Source organism: Gordionus sp. m RMFG-2023, chromosome 3, assembly GCF_954871325.1.
Source record: "Gordionus sp. m RMFG-2023 chromosome 3, tfGorSpeb1-WG-v2, whole genome shotgun sequence".
NCBI classification, from domain to species: Eukaryota; Metazoa; Nematomorpha; class Gordioida; order Chordodea; family Parachordodidae; genus Gordionus; species Gordionus sp. m RMFG-2023.
The window spans coordinates 39,719,015-39,741,676 of record NC_088777.1 but is presented as its reverse complement, the minus strand read 5'-3'; the positions used below and the strand labels follow the sequence as shown (position 1 = coordinate 39,741,676).

Below are 22,662 nucleotides of genomic sequence, written 5' to 3'. Positions count from 1 at the left end.
TCAGTGAGGATGTATCATAGATAGGTGACAATTGTCATAATCGCTATTTTTGAACTTTTTCAAATTTTTTTAAAGGAAATAGCTAAAAAAATATATCCTAAACATGTTAAATTAAAATATCAGTGAGGATGTATCACAGATAAGGGACAAAAAATGGTTATTATATATACGAGTAGTTAGGTACATAATAATCCTTAAGTGATAAAATGAGATGCTAATATATTTCTTGTAATTTTAATTTATAATAAAATTCTTAAATATGTTATTGTCATAGACTGGGTTAGAAAATCAACTATCACATAAACTCATCTATGTTTTATTCATATTATATTTTTAAGTTTGAGGATATAAAAATATTTCCTCTTTGAAGTTACTAGTTAGGATAAAATTTACTTGGCACATCTTACAATGATATTTATACTTGTTTTTTTTTTCGAGAATAAATTTTATGCGATATCTCATGAAGGAAATTACATATCATTGTACAGAGAAATAAATTTGTATATATTATCTGCACCCATATCTTTTATATCAATCTCTATCGATGACATTTTAAATTATATTGGAAACTAGATTGTGTAGATTTCTAAATATTAATTTAAAAGATTAAGATGCTAGAATTAATTATAGATATATCTTAATAATTTGTATATGCATTTATTATTTAAAATCTCTCGTTTTAAGCCTATTTAGCAAGAAAAATATTGACTAATTCTGTAATTGATAATAGATATCTATACCTTTATATAATCTATGAGAAAAATTGCTCTCATAATATTCTACTTAATAAAATAGTGAATAATTAACGCCTGAAAAAAAGTAAGCGCTTTATAACATGGTTCAAAGTTAATCCCAGTATTAATTTTAATGTGTAATTTTTCTCAAGTGTTCAAAATTCTAAATCTTAATATCAAAAACTATTTTAGTTATCAATTTAAAGTCAAATAATATTAAAACACTAATATTCTCCAGTATTCATAAAAAACAACAGCCTGAAACAAGAACACTAAGCTCAAAACATCTTAAATATTTGATACATTTATAGTTTAAATATTTTTATTTAAATTATATATATTTATTAATGTACAAAAAATTTAATTTAACAATATATATAGATATAAAAATTATGTATAAAATTTATTATTCATGATATTGATATCCCATGAATTTAAACATAAACACTGTTTAAGTGTTTCGGAGGCCATGCGATTTCTTTTCTTTGTTACGGTGTCCACCCCTTTTGAGAAGACACGCTCGCTCTCAACGGATGTACTTTGCTGCGACAAAAAATCTTTAGCCATCTTGCAAAAGTACGGAAAACGCTCAGAATTACAGTACGACTTAAAAAAACTCGACTTAACACTACATTTTTGAAAAATATGGCTCGCCTAAATTACTAAATTATATTTTAAAAAATTCATATTTTATATTAAAAAAATGCATCCGGAATCGCAAATACTTATAAAAAAAATTTATTGTTTTATTAGTTTAAAAATTCCATATGGAAGTGAAGTGACTATTTAAATTCTAAAATTAAAAAAGATATTTTATTTTACTTGACGTGGTGCCAGCTAGACGGCAAATTTGTTGAGATTTTTTCTTTTATTCATTGTTAGGGATAGGGATATGATTAATAATCATTTTTTTTAACTTTCCAAATTTTTTTTATTATTTTTGAGGGTAGCCAAATTAAATTTTAATTTTTATTCATTTTTTGTTTTTAAAATTATAATTCAATTTTAAAGAGTAACATATATTTTATTAATAAAAGTTGTCCAATTTTCAGGATTAGTCAATATTTTTCTTGCTAAATAGGGTTAAAACGAGAGATTTTAAATAATAAATGCATATACAAATTATTAAGATATATCTATAATTAATTCTAGCATCTTATTTTAAATTAATATTTAGAAATCTACACAATCTAGTTTCCAATATAATTTAAAATGTCATCGATAGAGATTGATATAAAAGATATGGGTGCAGATAATATATACAAAGTTAATTCTCTGTACAATGCTATGTAATTTCCTTCATGAGATATCGCATAAAATTTATTCTCGAAAAAAAAAACAAGGTATAAATATCATTGTAAGATGTGCCAAGTAAATTTTATCCTAACTAGTAACTTCAAAGAGGAAATATTTTAATATCCTCAAACTTAAAAATATAATATGAATAAAACATAGGAGTTTATGTGATAGTTGATTTTCTAACCCAGTCTATGACAATAACATATTTAATAATTTTATTATAAATTAAAATTACAAGAAATATATTAGTATCTCATTTTATCACTTAAAAATTATTATGTACCTAACTACTCGTATATATAATAACCATTTTTTGTCCCTTATTTATGATACATCCTCAATGATATTTTAATTTAACATGTTTAGAATATATATTTTTAGCTATTTCCTTTAAAAAAATTGAAAAAAGTTCAAAAATAAAGATTATGACAATTGTCACCTATCTATGATACATCCTCACTGAATTTTTAATTTAACATGTTTAGAATATATATTTTTAGCTATTTCCTTTAAAAAAATTAAAAAAGGTTCAAAAATAACGAATATGACAATTGTCACCTATCTATGATACATCCTCACTGAATTTTTAATTTAACATGTTTAGAATATATATTTTTAGCTATTTCCCTTAAAAAAATTTGAAAAAGTTCAAAAATAGCGATTATGACAATTGTCACCTATATATGATATATCCTCACTGAATTTTAAATTTAACATGTTTAGAATATATATTTTTAGCTATTTCCTTTAAAAAAATTAAAAAAGGTTCAAAAATAACGAATATGACAATTGTCACCTATCTATGATACATCCTCACTGAATTTTTAATTTAACATGTTTAGAATATATATTTTTAGCTATTTCCCTTAAAAAAATTTGAAAAAGTTCAAAAATAGCGATTATGACAATTGTCACCTATATATGATATATCCTCACTGAATTTTAAATTTAACATGTTTAGAATATATATTTTTAGCTATTTCCTTTAAAAAAATTAAAAAAGTTCAAAAATAACAATTATGACAATTGTCACCTATCTATGATACATCCTCACTGAATTTTTAATTTAACATGTTCAGAATATATATTTTTAGCAATTTGCTTTAAAAAAACTCAAAAAAGTTCAAAAATGGCGATTATGACAATTGTCACTTATCTATGGTACATCTTCACTGAAATTTTGATTTAACATGTCTACAATATATATTTTTATCTATTTCATTTAAAAAAGTTCAAAAATAACCATCATAACAAATGGCTCTTTTCTATGGTACATCTTTACTTAAAAATTTTAAAAAATAACTATGATGGAATAGTTAATCCATAGCGTTATAATTTAAAGAAGCTTTAAGAAACTTTCCCGCCTATAATATTAATATCTACTAAATGTTATTTGACTTAAAAAATGATCTAGATATTTGGTTAGGTGAAAAAAAGCAACCCTAACTTTAAGGCGTCTTTAAAAAAAACGATCCATATTTTGGGTCGGATTGAATAAAACGACCCGATGTTTGAGTCTGAGTCAAAAAAACGACCCAAACTCTGAGTTGGAGTTGAAAAATACGACCCAAACTTCAAGTTGGAGTCGAAAAATACGACCCTAATTTCAAGTTTGAGTCAAAAAATACGACCCAAACTTCAAGTTTGAGTCGAAAAATACGACCCAAATTTCAAGTTTGAGTCGAAAAATACAACCCAAATTTTGAGTCGGAGTCATAAAAAACGACCCATATTTTGGGTCGAGGTCGTTTTTTTCGGCTTGGACTTGGGTCGAAGTCGAAAAAAACGACCCATATTTTGGGTCGAAGTCGTTTTTTTCGGCTTGAACTTGGGTCGTAGTCGAAAAAAACGACCCAAACATTGAGTCGGAGTCGAATAAAACGACCCGAGCTTTGAGTCGGGGTCGCGACTCGCGGCGTTTTAACTCTAAATACTATATAGATAAATAATATATTAATTTTTTTTAAAAACCTGGACAATTCAAAATTTATTTTTTAAAATTCTGATATCCTTATTAAATATTTCATATTATAATAATATAATTTATAAAAAAAATGATAGTTCAATAATTTTAATATTAATTTATCGTTGATTTTCAAAATATAAAATGTTGTATAAAATATAAATATAATATATTACACATTACTGATAACAATTTTGTTTTATAAAATAGAATAAAATGGAAAAAGCTGAGTGAAGGGAAATTTATTTATAGAATAAGAATTCTTACAACTTGCGATAAGGTACAATAATATATCAAAAAGCTAACGCATAACAAAAAAAGTGGTTTTGAGACTTGTTTTTTTTTGAGAAAAGATTATTTTGGGGCAAATTGGATAAATCATAACATTTTATAATCATTATAAATATAAATTAGCACACGTTATTGAGATTGGTTATTTTATTTGTATATTTAAAAAAACAAAAAAAATCGAGGCCCTGGAAATAAAGTTTTACATAAACTCGTGAAACAAGATCGAAGCACTTTTTCCGGAATGGAATGCAAATTAGTCCTTGTTCCAGGTCCTGATTATATCACATCATAAATAAAACCCTAAATTATTAGAAGACTTTTGAATCTATTAAATCCTCATAAATTTAAACGATTAAAAATTATTAAATGTCTTGGGTTAGGTAAATCTTTTAAAATTTGTGTTACTCTTGATTACAATCGATTGTACAAATAAAAACTAAAAAAAAATTGAACATAAATAAAAGCAGGGACGTCACTAGTCTTTACAATCTCAGGGGGCTCAAAAAATTATTTTCAAAATTACCTTTTTTTAGCTTAACAATATCTAAAATTAACTTTTTTTAGTAGTAAAAAAAAAATTTCAGAGGAATCGAGCATCTGCCCCCCCCCTCCCTCTTCCACTTGTGACGCTACTGATAAAAGCATGTTTATAAAATATATTATATTTACATATCTCAGGATATTATATTATAAATAAAATAATGCAAATATTATTGGGAAGGAATAAATAGCAATTTATATTAATTATATAAATGAATATCAAATTATGAAATATTATTCTAATAGTGTAATGCATGTTCGATCATTTCATTATGATGGCGCGTTAAAGTAAGGGCCTTGCGTTCTCAAATACTAATTCGATATTTAAAAATATGTGTATATATATGAGTAATCAATATTTATTAAACTTATTTATTCTAAAAGGCAATTATAAAATGAAATAATTTATACATGAATAACGGCTGAGGGACCACCCGATATGATATCTGGCGGGAATTGAGATAAGGGGCAATTTTCAACACTCATGATTTGTAAATTGGCACACATGGCTAATTCAAAAGGTAACATATGTAAACTTGGATTATCGTTAAGGTATAATGTTTCTAAACTGGTCATATGTTCTAAAAAAAATTTTTTATCAAAAGAACACACATTATAATAGAAAAATAAAAATGATCATTCTATAAAAACCGAAGTGAAACCATTAGTGTTGCGTAATCGGTTAAAAATTTCGCCTAAGCCTAATTAGATTTAGCCTAAAAATCGACTAAATTTAATTAGGCTTAGCTGAAAAACAAAAACTAATAGTAAAAATTAAGCATCGGCTAAGGAGCTCGGCTAACCGTCCGTCAGCGTTACGTTAGATAATTCTAGCCTTAATTATTATTTATTTATTAAGATGATTTATATTTTATTTATTATGTAACGTTGACAGCCAATTAGCCGAGCTCTTTAGTCCATGCCTAATTAGTTTTAGCCAGTTTTCGGATGGGTTCAATTAGGTTTAGCCTATTTTTTCACCTAAAAATTCGGCTAAGCCTTTTAGAATAGGCTAAAATCAGCAGGAAGCAACACTCAATGAGGACAAGCATTGCATTTATGCCATGTAATTCAGGTGTTTTTTGATATATCACCAACAATTTATATTATATTATTTTTCCAAATTTGGTCATAATGTAATGAATGGATGCAAGGTGTTCTTAAAAAATTACTAAATATTTACTGGTTCTTGAGAAATGACAATTTATATAAAAGTTATTTTTAGAAAATTAAAGAAAATAAATAATGATAAATTTTTGGTTGTAAAAAATTTGCCAATAAAATATTTTTTTAATCTTTACTAAATTTTCAAATTTAAAAATAATAATCTTATTTTCATCAATTTGTATTATTTTGAATATTGCCATTACAATAATGCAACATCAGGACATTATGATGTTAAATTGAGAAAATTAAGATTCTCCTTTTTTAATAAATTTTCATAATTAACATAGGTCTCGTAGTATTTTATTTTGATGTTGCTGCACTATATGGATCTTTCCCTAAGGAAATTTTTACAAAATGCTAAATTATCTTAATATTCTCAATTTCACTATGTACAAAAGTTGATTATCTTTTAATAATCTAAATTAGATTGATCTCCCAGACATATAATATTGAACCACCTGCTGTCCTGGTTTCTTTAGAAATTATATGGATAGAGATTTCAAAATATAATAATCTTCCCCTCTCGATTCATCATAAAATTATTCAAGGGATTTTTAATAAAACTATCACGAAATTAAGAGTATTTTTTTTTACTTCAAATAATAGTTAAAATTAATTAGAATAACCAAGCAAAAAAATTTATAATTGGAACAATTGTATATTAGAAATTTTAAAATTTGTGATTATCTTTTAGGATACAAAGCTATGTCTAGAAACCACGTTCTCTTATAATTGATACTGGTAGGCCATATGTATGTTTTAATTCTTTTATAAAAATTGAATTATGTCTGATTGATATAATAGAGGTAATGTTTCCTTAATATAAATATTGATAATTTAAAATTTGCCAATTTTGACATAATATTGTCCAGATGTTGCAGTTTAATATAACGGTCATTTTTAAGGGGCCCTTTACGCTTTTTATTTATTCTTCATAAATATGATCTAAAGATGGTAATAAGTGAGTTAACTGATTCCGAAATTATTATTTTGAGCCTAAATACCCCTTCCGTAATGGGTTAACATTAAATAAAATATATTGATTATATTAATTTTATATATTTAATATTCAGAGTAAAATCATAATATAAAATTCCCAACTTAACGCAAAGTAAAATAATATGTTTTTTATAGTCTGACACTGCTAGATTAAATTGCATTATTTGAAAGAAAACGCAACATTAAAAAAAATTAACTTTCAATATGGAAGTACTATAAAGTCGAATATATCCAATAATTCTAACCTATTTCCTCCGGAATCGATGTTAATAAATTTTCGCCAGCTCCTAAATAGGTTAAGTTACTGAGATTCCTATGTATACAATAATACGATTTTTTAGTTAATTAAAAAAAAAGGTGGTAAACGTTAAAAAGTGTTTATCATGAACTATTATTTTACCCTATTGATCTTGGGAGTGAGGTGATTTGGTTGGATTGTATGATAAGTTTTGTCAACTCTTTTAGAAACCCTGAAGTTTTATGTGTTTAACATTTTAAAACATGAGTTATCTTTAAAAAATTAATTCACTCCACTAAAATTTTAGTAAATTTTTTCTTTTTTATAATCATAAAATAATTCCTTCCTTTATTATTCGTAAATATTTTAAAATCTTTATGGAACTTCATCTTATTAAACAATTTTTCCAAATCTATATTCTTAATTTTCTCCCAAAATTTAATAATCCACTTTTTTTGTTTTTGAATACATTTAAAGAATAATAATAATCTTCGAATTGAATATCTGATTCCAAACGATATAATTATTAAGGTTGTGTCCAAAATTGGATTTCTTTTAAATTTATAAATTTCAAAAATTTTAATGAAAATAAATAAATAAGCCATTTTTAACAAAATAAAATCCAAAATATTTCTATAAAAAATTTAAAAACTACATACGATTTTCATTAAAATTTCTGAAGGTTTTAAAACTTTTAATTTTTAAAAAAGATCTTGGACGAAACATAAATAAAGAAAAATTAATAAAGATTTAATAGTAGTAGTAGTGTACAATAAAATAATCTTCTATAAAAACAGGGATAAGTCCCTTACTATGTGTGAAACTGTCAAAACAAGCTCATAAACTAGCTACATTTTTATTATTATTACAGATATTATAAATTTAATTTTAACAATGTTAAAGTTTCATTTTTCAATAGAAATTTTGATAAATCAGGTGATTGTAATGGGTACTTGGGTTCTAAGCACTGACCAAAGTTTGTGATTAACTTTAAATATCATAATATTATTCTTAATAAATCCATTTGAAAGTATATTTCAAAAAAATTAAACTTATGAAGAAAGTCCTCCCTGTCTATTAATATGAAATAAAATTTAATATATTTTTCTTATCAAATTATGACTTTTGAGAAATGTAAAGTCAATAATGTATGACAACAAAAATGCAAACCTATTTCAGTCGGTAATGATTCTAACTTGTTTTCCTCTACATCCAAGACTCGCAATTTTGTCAGATTTCCAATAGATATAGGTAGTTTCTAATATTTTATTTGAAACATAAATCAAGATTAGATAAATTAAAATTTATATTTTAAAAAAAAAGTACCTTTAGTAAATTGTTGCTGAGTATTAAGACTTCGAGATTGATAAGATTTTGAACGGCGTCAGGTATTTCTGCCAATTGATTGGTTCCTAAATTTAATTCGACAATTTGAGTCCATGTTCCCATATCTAGTATATTCGAAGTAATAATAAGTAATTCCTATATAAATTTATAATTAGAATAGTGACATTCGTATCTAATCTCGGCAAGATAAATAACCAATAGAATAATTACGAGGAATAATAACTAATTTGACCTATATTTTTATAAAACATTTCAAAAAAACTCTTAAAATGATTTACAAGAACTAATGCTTACATGGTGTACTATTTCCAGTGGTGTAGACAAGAGAGAAAGATTTGGGAATACTCCTCTCCCCTCACATGGAAAATATGACTAGTAAAAATTTTGTGTTTTCATAGATCTAGATAAAAATTTGCTCGCACTTCTTAAATTGATAAAACTTCCCCATTAATTTTCTACTTTTATAAAATAATATTATTTCTTCCTTTATTTAAAAGGATGAGTGAAAAACTCATTAAAATATATGAATACAAAATACTTTAACACGCATTAAATATTTATATAAAATATTAAAATTTAAAGAAAAAAATTATTATAAGCCATATGAGAGTCATTTGACCTTTTCTATTTCCAAGTATAAAAGTAGACTTAGTATTTGCTAAACAATCGTTTAAACTTAGCGTTTGAGAGTAAAAATAATTTATTGTAATCGATAATTTTTCAAAGATATCACAAGTCTATTTGACTACTTTTATTCTATCGGTAATAAATTATAAAAGTATCAAGACTACAGCCATAAAATTATGATTCTAATTTTTTATATATTTCATTTATCTAAGTGCTTCTATATTTTTCGTTCTTAAATCTTGATGATAATAACCTTTTTATTTATATGGTTTACCAATCAGATTGAAGCATTAAATTAAATGTATAAGATAAGCATTACATATTGGCCTAACCTTAAGAATTAGTGCTTGCAAAATTATAGCAAATCATGCTTAGGACTTCGTGTTATTCAGATGAATATCAATTTTTTCTTGGAAATATAATTTGATTCAAAATGTTAACTATTATACTTCTATATCTATTATATAAACCGAAATTATAAGATTCAAAAATATTTTAATTGGGAAAAAATAAGCTTCTTAATGTATTTAGACCTAATTGATCACAATTTAAAATTTAATATTTATCAGCTTATAAATGGTTTCTGTTTATTAACTGGAAAAACTAATTAATAAGTACTAATCAGGCATTACATTTCTATAATTTTGGTTCTGGCATAATGCCAATATTAGCATTATCTTCTTATTTTGCCAATAATGCGTTTTTCTTTAAACTATCAACCAAATGAATTGAAGCATTGAAATGTACTACGGAGATATAAATTTCAGAGTTTATGCTTCCAGAAGTTTAGCTGGCTTCGTTTTTATTTGGCTTATAATGTAGTTATGTTTTTGGAGATGGTGCAATATAATGAAGAATTAATAAGTAAAGGCGCTAATTATTAACGCAAACCTGATATTTAGACCTTCTATATTTTCCGTTCTACCAGGATGCCACTTTTTTCTTATTTAACCAATAACCCCTATCCCCTTTTTAAACCATCTGCCAAATATATTAAAACAATGAAATATACAAATTAAGTACTACTTAATGGTCTGGATAAGTATTTTCTAAAAGATGGACTTATTTCACGCTTTAAAAAAGAGTGGCGTCATAGTTTTCATTTTGGTTATAACTGGCGATTTTTATGGTACTTGTTATATTCCAATTTTATAAAATTGTGGATTGTATATTCCAATACTACTTTTCGAAATTAAATAAATTTTACCGTTTTATACTATTATTACACTTCATGCTTCTTATAGTCTTTGTTATCCTTTTTTTTATTATTAAAATTTTCGTAAATAGATTTTTCATAAATAAAATTTTTAGTTGATTTATAAAAAACCATAACACTTCACAAAATTGATTGAGAAATTAATAAGTACTAGTCAGGAACTAAAGCGCAAACTAGATAGTTAGTTTTTTTCCATTTTGACTTTTTTTCTTATTACTCTAATAATTCCTTAAACAACTACTAAAAGAAGATTATATTTAATTAAGCATTAAATAGGGATAAAATTTTCAAAAAAATGCTTTAAGTCGCTTTATAATCGTTAAGTTGGTAAAAATTATGTTATTTATAATTTTTTCCTTTAAACTAGTTATATTGGTTTAAGCACTCAAGGACTAATAAAAACTAAATATTGGCTTAAATTTTAGAATTGGTGCTTCAAATAACGGAGAGGGTTATATATTTAAAAAGCAAGATAAAGATAACCATGAAATTCAAAAATACCAACCCCGAATTTTTCATAGGACCTGTTTCGGGACAAATAGAGACCAAAATAATTATTCGTAACCCTCAACCCCCCCCCCCCATTTGGTACATAATTTCTACTACGCCATTGACTTTTTTCAAGGGTAAGGTTCCAATCCAGACTAAACCTTTTTCAATTTTAAATTGGTTTTTGAGCACATAATAAATGATTATTCAAAAAAATAAGAATATTGTAAGTAATACCTAATGGAAAGAAATTCAATTGATTATCTTTCATATTGAATTTGGTGAGTTGTTTCGCGGTCGAAAAAACGCCGAAGGGTATTTTATTGATTGTGTTGTGTTCCATGTTTAAAGACTTTAAGAAACAAAAAATATAATAAATTTAACTCAGAGAATAATGCTGATGATTCAGTCTTAAATACAATTATCAAAGTTATCCAATAATCGTTTTAAATTTTTTTTTTCTAAAAAATCATGAAAGAGAAACTGTGCAGGTCGAGAATTGATTAGGTCCTCCAGGTGGGAAATATGAAAAGTTGTTTCGGGCTAGCGTGATATTATCTAAAAGCGGGAGAGAGCACAATAATCCTTCCTTAAAATAATGGGATATAATAAATATTCATCATGTGATTAAAAAATTATGTTACAGTGGAGTTAATTCATATTTATAAATATAAACCGAAATAAGCCAATATTTTTTAACATAACAGACCGATCTGTCAATTGGTCTAGATTTGTTTTTACAATTAGGATTTACACCCAACTTAGAACTAATTTGCCGGGTCCGTAGTACGGTGTGAAACCAACCGTTGTCCACTATTTGTAAATAGAGATCGGATTTTAAAGAACTTTAAAACTGGGAGGAACCAGAAAAAATCAAATTCATAATCTAAAAAGAAATAAACACGGTTCTTGCTTTAATAATATTCTAAATTCATCCAAAAATTTGTAGGCATTCAAATAAATAAACAAATTTAAAATCATTTTCATAATTAAATAAAGTCAATATCATGATTTATTAAATGTCTGCATAGGTAATAGGATAAAAAAAAGACCAGGGCAAGAGTATCCTGAGGGGAAAAAATAATATACAAAATATACCATAAGACAAAAGAACATGGGCAAAATTGACCTAATTTAAAATTTTTTAAATTTAAATGCTTGGAAATTTAAAAAATTTATTAATTTCTTCCACATGAGGTCTGCAATGGGCGAGTTTTTAGGCCACACGCCCATACTTCTGTCGGGAGTGGTCGGGTTTTCTAAAATATTTCCAACATTAGGCGGGTGACGGGCGGATTAAAAAATATTTTTAAAGTAATGGGGGGGGGGAGTGGGAGGGTGAATTTTTAATATTTTTCAGGTAAAATAAGCAGAACAGACTTTAATTTATTAAAAATAGTTTTATTTCATATTACATATTATGTATGTTTAATTGAAAATAGATAAAAATAGGTAAATAAAAAGCCAACCCAGCCATTAATCATTTAAACATTAGGAGGATGGGCAGGTTAAACAAAATTTTATAAATAAATAGGTGGGCAAGCGGGTAATTTTTTTAAAAAAAATTATAAGTGGGCGGGAGGGTAAAAATTTTAAAGCAACGTGTGGGAGGAGGCTTTTGGCTAAAACCCGTCCATTGCAGACCTCTAGTCTTAACAGTATAATACGGTAAAAACTAATAGATACTAATTAGCTGCTTCGCAGATTTAACCGAATGAAGTAGATTTGATTCTAATAAAATTAATTATTTCTCATGATCTACTTTTATTGGATTAACCTTAACTACATCCAGACTTGCCATGAACCGGGAATCAATACATTTAGACAACGTCTAAACATTTCCCCAGTACTCCACATATGTGCATGGATTTTTATAAAATTTTGTGTGAAACCAATGCACAGTGTTTGAGCATTATCAATACTCAACTGTTATTTTTAGTGAGTGGAAGGAATTAATAATTTTCTAAAAACTTTCCCATTTTTCTAAACATTTTAAAAACCCAATAAAATTTGGGTTTTTTGTCCGACGTATTTCTATCCGGGGTTTGTAGAGTCTTCATGTCGAGGACACTTCTGACCGATTACCCCTATCACTAAATAGGAAATTTTCTTTGGTTTAAAAAATGATAAATGTCTGTTTTCGGATTTTATTACATAAATATTTTTAACTATGATAAGCACATATTTTTATTTATAGTCTAGACTTTCCCTTATAGACAATACTTCTTGGAGTATTGCATCGCGAGCCTGCGACCCTAAATATTAATATTTCCATTCTATTCTTTCTTTTGGATTTGATGAAATATCACAATTAAAAAATAAATTAACAAACGCGAAATGTAAATATATCAGAAGTGGAAAATATTTCCTATTCATTTCATATCCTATTTTTGTAATAAAATAAATAAACATAATTATTTTCAGTTATTGCTGAGTATTTAAATTTAAAGTATAACAATAAATTGACCAATTTTGAAGGTTGTAAGAATAAAGAAGGGCATTAGAATTTTATTCCTAAAACTTAAAAACCTATAATAATTAAGCCTTTGTAGAACTGGTCAATTTAGACAAAGAGTAAGGCTAAATAATGGCATTATAATTTTTACTCATAGAAATAGCTAAAAATCTTGAAGTGAGCATTTAATAGAACTGATTAATTTGAACGGGTAAGGCTTTTAATAAAAAATAACTAAGCTTTCTAGAGTAATAACTTAATGGGCAATTTGGAAAAGTGGAAGGGCCAATTAACTAGATAATATTTTTTAAATACTAAAAATAGATAAAAACCTTAAAAATAGATAAAAACCTGTATAAAGTAAACACTTAACGAAAACTAGCCAATTTGGACAGGTAGTGATCCCTTGGTATTATAACTTTTATCAGCAAAAAAAAAGTATAAAAATCAATTGGGTGAGCCTGTGGTGAAGAATAAATATTGGCAAGATGGATTCCTTGCAAATTAAATGAATCGTGAGGTGTCCATTCTAAGTCCGTTTAATTGATTTGAAACATGTATGGCAAATTGTGTTATCAAAAATGTTCGTGACAATAGTTGAAGGAATGATTGGAAAAAATTTTTTTATACATTTAATAAAGTACCAATAATAAATTTAATTAAACAAATTCATCGATTGAAAAATCACAGGTTTCGCTTCTCGTATTTTATACATTTTGAACCATTCACAAAATAAGACAAGATTATACTAAAAACTCAGTCAGACCGCAAAAATGATCAAAATTTTAAAGAAATCGGGGCTGGACTAAAAATCGATCATCCTGATGTTTCCGATATAAATAAACATGAATTATAAATTAATATTATAATATTTATTTTTGACACGGTGACCAATGCTCACGGTCGGTCAATACTTTTCATTTTAGCTGATGCTCAAAAGATGGTAATTGACTTTCATATTTTAAAACATTTTTTAATTGATAAAAAAATTAATACACAATTTTCTAAACCGATAAGAAATAAAAAATTCAAGTTAATTATTTTAAATATAAACAAGGAAAGGAAGCCAACTTTTTAAAACGGTCAACTCAATATTTTTACCAGAAAGATACTACATAAACCTTGAGATTTCGCCAATAGATCTCCAAACCTTTGTGCCACCTAGAAGCAACATCTTCAGGCTCGCGTAATATTTTTCTGGGTAAAATATTGAGTAAGCCGTTTTTAAAAATCGGCTCAAATCGAGCAGTTTAACAAGATTAGAAAGGAAAATAAAGTAGTATAGGTGCTTCTCTGATATAAACATTGAATCAGAGTTTGAAAAAAAAATCTCGATTTATTTTTTAAGAAAGATTTTTGATCAAAATGAATAGCTAAATTTTTTTGTAAATTCTTTTAGTATTTTACAATTATCATGTATAAAAAATCTTTCGTGATAAAATCTTCTAAAAATCAAAGATTTTTGCTCAAAAATATTGTGAAAATTTTTTTCCTCTACATTCGAACTTACCGGTAAATTCACCACATTATTTCCTTCTATGTTAAACTCGTCCATTTTTGTGCATTTTTTTAAGGTACATGGGATCTCTTTTAAACAGTTGTACCTAATTTTTTTTTATATATAAAAAATCGCAAAAATTAATTGAAAAAGATACCCATTTATTTTTTAAAAAAAGAAAATTGGTGAAAAATTACAGCATAATCTTATTTTTTCTTACCATATTTCGTGTGCACGATTAATTTTAAATTTTTTTTATTACAATCATTCGATGGCGGTCTCATCTCTAAGTAAGTGACAGGACAGACGTTTCAGGGTTCATTTTTTATAATAGGAACTTAATTAGAACCAATTTTTTGAAAGGGATCCGAAATACACCCTGATTCGATGGGTTGTCCATAAATGGTCCCTATTCGGTCCGTGTTCTCAAAATTTCAAGCCTCCGGGTTTAAAACCCTGAATAAGCACTTACTCTATTCGAGAATAAACATAATTTCGTGACTGGTATATACAAGCAAGTACTAGATCATTTTAAAATTAGTTTTACTTTTTTTTCTTTCGATATACTATTAAAAAATAATTTGGAGAAAAGTTACGTTTCTTTTAATAATATATTCGATCGAATACTTAAAAATTTGTTTTTCTTAGAAGTCATTATCGTAACATTATTTTTTAAAAAAATCGATAAGAATCATCAAATAATTAATAGGAATGACATGAAAAATAGAAGACAATTATTTTTTAAAAAAAGATGGTTTAATAAAAAAATTATAAAATGTACATCATGGAAACAATTATAAGAATTTTTAATTTGACAATCTCTTTAAAAATACATAAGATAACATAATATCTTCTACTCTTCCTCCACCAATAAATATTTTTATTTATAAAAAAACCCCTTTTTTATTAGAAAGAAAACTCCAAAAGTTGATAATAACGCCATCAATTCGAAAGTGATTAAAAATATTCTTAGATAATTGCATACTAAAATTTACCCTTCAATTAAAAAAATATTCTAGACCCTTCTCCCCTTCCATACTTAAATAAGGGAGTATTGAAAGAAAGCTGAAGAATACTCTATAAAATTACACTACATGAGGGGAAAATTACTATATCAGCCGATAATAATTCCTGACAAGATTATCTTTCAATTATTTTTTTTTAAACTTCAGTCCCAAACGTATGAGTTCCTTCATATTTCCAATGCTATCGGGAATGTCAATCAAGTCGTTATGTTGCAAATTCAGGGAGGTTAGTTGAACGCATTTCCCTATTTCTGTTCGTAAATTTGAAAATGAAAAAAGGTTAATTAGAAATATAATTTTATCCGCAAATAAATTAAATGACATCTATTTCTTTTAAGATAAAGGGAAGGTAAATTAAACCGCGTTTTTAATGAATAACAGCAATAATCGAAATACCAGTTATTTCCATAATTGTTTTTAAACGTTTATTCCAATCCAAAAAGTAGCGAATATAGGTTCAGTTCAATCTCAGATAAAAATAAGATTCATTGTTCAGGTTCAGTTCATAACAAATAACAACATAGGTTCGATTTGAACATTTAAAAGCCTGTTCGAATCTTTTCGAATAAAAACTTATTAGAATTATGTAAAGAAAATAACATTTTCTATAATACAATCTCACTATTCCCTAAAAAATAATATTATCCATATAAAATTAAAATATATTCAAGATCCTATTCCGTAAAATTATATTCTAGTGGAGAAAAATCTTTTAAAAAGAGTTCAGGCCAGTAACCTGTTTAAAACGGTTCCGGTTTAGATTTCTGATTTATTCCGATTCAATAGTATTTAATTTATTCATATATCTCATTAGATAAAAGCATTAATTATACTATTCATACAAGCATACAAATAAATGTTTATTAAATTATAATATCACGAATAATGAATACACACATTAAGTGTCAGATCAAACGATGCAAATTAAAACTAAATTTTTATTTTTTAAAAAAATCCCATCTTTAAGTATAATAAAATTTATATCACCTAAATTAAAAAAAAGAAGAAGTATAAACAATAATATTATAAAATAAAAATATTAATACATTAAGTTGAAAATTATTTTATATATATATATATTATTAATATTTTTTCAGATAATATTTATGTAACAAAATTTATTTTAGATATATAGATAATGAAGGTCAAAACAATATGGAGGAACCAGGAACTTTTGCATAGATACCGGTTCTGAATTCTAATTTTTTTTAAACAGTCGGGTTGAGTATCGGATTTTATAAAAAATATATTTAATATTTATTAGTATATATTTTAAAAAAATAAAATAATAATTAATCGACAGTATTCAATAAATAATTCATCAATGGCTATTTCCAAACAAAAAATGTTTTCAGATCGATTTTCTAAGCATGTTTCCAGATATTCATCTTTATTTTATCCATATATACAAAAAATGGTTGTTCTCGAATGGCATTTGTGGCCTAATCGGTGAGTGCATATGTCACACCAATCGCATAATCTGAGTTCGAATTCAGCAAGGATCGGGTTTAAGAAACCATGTGGATCTGTGCTACGGGTTATAGTATATAGAATATCGGAAGCGACCGCGTGATTCCGTTAATATATATGTTAAAATAAAAAAAAGACATATTGCATTTTAATAAAATTTGGTCGTTGATTGGCAAATAAATATGCTATATAATGAACAATTTATAATGAATTACAGGAGAAATCTTTCGAAGAATTCATTTTTGTCAAGAATAATATAATATATATTATATGAGGATAAAATTAACAGGGACCCACATCATAACGAATATTGGTTCGGTTCGGATAAAAATAATGGTTAATGATTTCGCGAATTCGTAAAAAATATTAATATCGGTTCGGTTTAAACCTTTACAGGTGGATTAGAATTGTGTTTAAAAAAAGGAATAATTTTAAAATTTACTATTCTCTAAAAAAATAATATCGAGGCGTATTCAATTAAAATTTCAAGATTCTCTTCTATCAAATTTTATCTATAAGGAGGAAGAATAAATCTTAGGGCTAAGAACCCTTCTATATGCTAACTTGGGTAGCTGAGCATCGTCAAATTGCAATTTGAAAAATATCTAAATAAAAATCATTACTTAGGAATGTGCCGATTTAAAATTTTTAACCGATACCGACGATATTTTTTTATTTACCATCTATCCTTGAACGAATGTTATAAAAAAAACAACTAGCTTTCACGAATGATTAAGTGCATTTAGTTTTTTTATTCTCCAAAAGTTTATAATCACATTTAAAATATGGGAAATGTTCATAATTAAATGTATAAGGCTAAAATCTTCTCGAATTTCGCCAATAGATGTCCAAACCTTTCTACCATCTGCGGGAAAAATTCTTCTTAGGTAATTTTTTGGCTAAAATATTAATTAAGCCTTTTTTAATCGGCGAAATGAGCAGCTTAACAACACTGGCTGTAAATGAGCTTCTAGATATCTTAAAATATTTTTATCATTTCAGATGTAATATAACATCATATTTTTCTTTTAAAATAATTCGATTAACGTTACAAATAAATTAAACTTTGGTCCCTTTTATTAGCTTATTATTATTATGAAATTAATTATATATAATCAAATAACCAAAAATGAAAATATAGGATCGGTTTTTGAAAATGTCGGCCCGATTCGATTTATAATATCGGCCCTAATAACTACTGACACTTTTTAATCAAAATTGATTATTAATAATCTCTAAAAGAGCTAAGATATCAAAAGGTTCCATCCGTTCCTTAATGTAAAATATAAGTGAATTTAAAAATATTGAAAATCTTTTTTAAAAAAGGAGGGACTGTTAGAATATGCATATCTATACTATATTATATTAACAAATTTTTATATTCATTACATCGTATTTTATAATGCACTTTTTAAAATAAATAATAATATCGAATTTCAAGCAAAAAATTCATCGCAATTTTCTTAGCCCGATTTTTTTGATTTGCACTTGGTAACTATTTTTTAAAAAAAATATGTCGCCATTGGTGACTGTATAGTGGCTACTTTATTGGCGTGTTCTACTCAACTTTTAAAAACTCATTTTTTTCTTCTTTCTGGGTTAAAATTTTATCCGTATATATATAAGATAAATATACCGAGTATTAATTATATTTATAAACGTCCTAATTTTGCTTTATTCTTATCATTTTTAATTTAAAAACACATAAATTCAGTATCTTGCAAGTAGTGGATGTTAAATTACTTAACTTTGTCCAGCTCCAGCATGTTGTAGCCAGGCTTTTAGCCTAAAAAATGACTTAAACCTCAACTTGAAGATTGTTTAAGACTAAAAACTTGGTAAAGCCTTTACAAAGATTTGCTCGATCAATTTATTAAATTTTAATAATCCATATTTCAATAGAATAATCCAACCAAAACTATAAAAAAAAATTATTTCACAAAATTGAAGATAATCTAATGCAAATTTTTTTTTAAAGCTAGCACAAAAAATGTCAGATATTTTTAGTACATTTTTTTTAAATAAGCCTCCAACATTTAAAAATTTTTTTTAATGACCATTTATTTGTTATTTTATTTTATATAATTTAATTTATTTTTGACATTTTGCAGAAAAACCTTTTGATATTATATCTAAAGACCCCAACATATTATTGAAATTCTATATATATATATATATATATAAAGTAAATTAATAATGTAAATTTGTATAAAAAAATAAAGAATACATAAAAAAAAATTTAGAGTTTTCTAAAAATATCAACTTTTTTTAAAAATAATTAAATTTTATCAACTTGGAATTTCCAATATTTTCTAACCCATTAAAGGAAGTCATGATAAGTTAGCTATCTAGTTCCTACCAAAATATTTTAAATAAATCTAAATTAATATAGTAGCACAACCCAATTTACAGTTAATTTCAAAATCAATAAGATAATTAGTTATTATGTTAAAATGTTATATAAAAATTTAGATCAATACAAAGTATTATCTTTTAGAGCACAAGTTGGCACAAGAAAATGTTTGCAGACTCATAAAATTTTTATTTTGAAGGAAAAATACATAATTTTCCAAATTGTTAACTTAAAAAAATTGGGACTTCTGGTACCCAGGATTACCAGGTCTCCCTCTTCCCAAGCCATATTTTTTTCAACATAGATAGAATTATCTATCACAAATCTCCCATAATAATAATCTCTTGAAATTTTAAGAATTATCCCACATTAAAATTCACATTATATTTAACATAATTAAATGATAAATAATAACTTTTAGAAATATTATTTGTAGATATAAATTTAAAAAATATTATCAACAAATATGTCGTTTATTTTATTAATTATGTAAAGCGATTTCCTTAAATAAAAAAATCTCAGAATCCAATTTTTCCTAAAGGAAGTTAATTTTCAAATTATAATAGTAATTGTTTTATACAACATATGAGACATAACTAGTGTTGTTAAACAGCTCGATTTTTTAAAAATGGCTAATCACTATTTTATAGAGAAATATATTATTCAAGCATGAAGATTTTGCTCATAAATGGCACAAAGGTCTAGACATCTATTAGCAAAATCTCTAGTCTTAGGGAATATTTTTGTGGCTAAAATATTGAGTTAGCCATTTTTAAAAATCGGCTCAAAATGAGTCGTTTAACAACACTAGCCATAACGTTATTTGTTTATTTTGGGGGTACATTGCCTTGTATAAAATATAAATTCAAGCAAATTCCATCGATTTTATTATTATTTTTTAAATATAGATCTTTAAAGTTTAATTACCAAATTTCTAAAAATATCACATTTAAAAGATATGACATATCATCATTAGCCAATTTTTACTGAGATATAAGAAATAAATTAAGAAAATATATAAAATTTGGCTTGCAAAAGAATTTCTTTGGGTAACAAAAATTCTGGATCGATTAATTTACTTTTCTATAATAAATAAAGCTTACAAAAAAATAATAAAAATTAAAACTCTAAGAATAAGATATTAGGGATTCTGAAGAATATAATATAATTGTAATAGAAACAATTAGCCTCAAAGGCAATTAAATATATGATGAATTTTAAATATATATATTATTAATTGTGTATGACGATTAATTGCTTGTTTTATAAAATATATATATACTGCGGTACAAAAGGTAAAAAGTTGTTAAATTTATAATAAAAATTGATTTCATCACAATAATAACTACTATTGCTTCCAAATTGAGCATTTAGTTTTGTTATATTTTAAAAGAAAATATGCATCATTGTTTAAATTGAAGAGGTATATTTTAAAAAAAAGTTGTTAATATGTTTTAAAAAAATAACATTAAAAATAAAAAAGTTCTAAAATTTGTTTGATACCTACCATTAAATAAGTTGTAATTTAGATGCACTATAATGAATAAAATGATAGTAAAATGGGAGTCAAATAGCCCTGTTTCATTGTCAGGCCAAAGATCTAGTTTTTGAGTTGTAGGTTCACAAAAAATAATTTATCCCCAGGTCTGTAAAAATTTTGCACAATTACCAACCTCATCTCAATAATATCTTTAATTTATAGCATAACCCCTCCCCTAACAAACTATCAGAGCTCTGATTAACAGATATTTTTAAAATAACCTGTAGGTAAATGTTCCAAATGATTGTGTGATAAATCCAATGAAGATAAATTTGTCAGATTACCTATACCTTTGGGAAGTTCTTTAATTTTATTTTCTCTCAAGCTTAATACTGTTAAATTCTAAAAAAAATATTCAATTATAAATATTATAAACTATACTCACAGATAAATTTTTAATGTCATCATCTACAGTTTTGATCCTATTAAATCGTAAATGTAAGGTGTTTAAGGTATTTAACTGATAAATGACTGCAGGAATCTAAGTGAGAGTTTAATTAATAAATATTACAATTTTTTAACTTCATTTAGTTTATTATGTCTTAAATCCAAAAATTTTAATTCTTTTAAATTTGACAAAGATTCAGGAAGTGATGATAAAGAATTTTCACTTAAGGCTAGTGTCTGCAAATTAGAAAGATGTCCAAATTCACTAGGCAGTGATGTAAGCTTATTACCATACAAAAATAATTCTTGCAATTGTATAAGCTAATTTTTAAAACAAAAATATTACATCTTTGTATTTAAGAATACTTCTTTGATAGATGTTGGAACAATAGTTATCTAAATTTCTAAAATATAACAAAATCAATAATATATATATACTTGAGATTTGCTTAAATCGATCCGCTTTGCATTTTCTTCCTTGCATTTATGTAATTTTTTATTAATATCCTAGAATAAAAAAAGCTTTAATTATTTTTAATTAAGTATACTAACTAAATCTGTTTGTAGAGTAGGTTTTTTCTTAGATGTAGGCTTAGGTTTGTTATTACCAGGTTGAGTAACCATGACTTGTTTTGGGCGAGATGCCTCAATTAAAGGCCAGGTTGACATTTAATATTTTAAACTGAGTTTAATAAAAATTCATAAAGATTACATTCCGTAGTGCCCAACTGATTAGAAGAGTAAGGGCTTTCTACCGAATTTTAAAATATCAAAATTAATTTATGAGTTTATTAGTAAAAAGGATTATATTTTATATATTTTTTATAATGATATTGACTTTAACTTAAATATCTTAAACATTTGCAGGTACCTCTACCTAGTGTTGTTAAAAAGTGCGTGGGTCGATTTTTAAAAAAGGCCTGATTGAGATTTTCGCCAAAATAATCTTATGTAAGTCTCGAGATTTGTCAAATAGATGTCCAAACCTTTTTGACATCTATGAGAAAAATCTCCAGGCCTATAT

General features: G+C 25.6%; 1 protein-coding gene across 1 annotated transcript; it reads right to left on the bottom strand.

Moving 5' to 3' along the window:
• Positions 1 to 4,109: 4,109 nt before the first annotated feature.
• On the bottom strand, positions 4,110 to 22,383 carry LOC135927355 (leucine-rich repeat protein soc-2 homolog). Its single transcript, XM_065463322.1, has 16 exons — positions 22,191 to 22,383; positions 22,077 to 22,145; positions 22,005 to 22,034; positions 21,774 to 21,959; positions 21,637 to 21,732; positions 21,473 to 21,593; positions 16,031 to 16,139; positions 14,876 to 14,969; positions 11,395 to 11,499; positions 11,148 to 11,262; positions 8,558 to 8,682; positions 8,402 to 8,489; positions 7,394 to 7,463; positions 7,239 to 7,306; positions 5,239 to 5,408; positions 4,110 to 5,139 (listed from the first exon to the last, which is right to left on the bottom strand). Exons 1-16 carry the CDS (start codon positions 22,305 to 22,307, stop codon positions 5,098 to 5,100), a joined length of 1,605 nt encoding a protein of 534 aa, XP_065319394.1. The 5' UTR covers positions 22,308 to 22,383; the 3' UTR covers positions 4,110 to 5,097.
• Between the last annotated feature and the right edge of the window lie 279 nt (positions 22,384 to 22,662).

Bases quoted from the DNA above. Each gene is read 5' to 3' on its own strand.
- LOC135927355 (XM_065463322.1), bottom strand. From the start codon at position 22,307: ATGTCAACCTGGCCTTTAATTGAGGCATCTCGCCCAAAACAAGTCATG. The intron at 11,500-14,875 runs GTAAGTTCGAAT...CATTATTTTAAG, and splicing joins ATAATGTGGTGAATTTACCG to GAAGGATTATTGTGCTCTCT. The intron at 11,263-11,394 runs GTTTCTCTTTCA...TGTTTCTTAAAG, and splicing joins ATCAATTCTCGACCTGCACA to TCTTTAAACATGGAACACAA.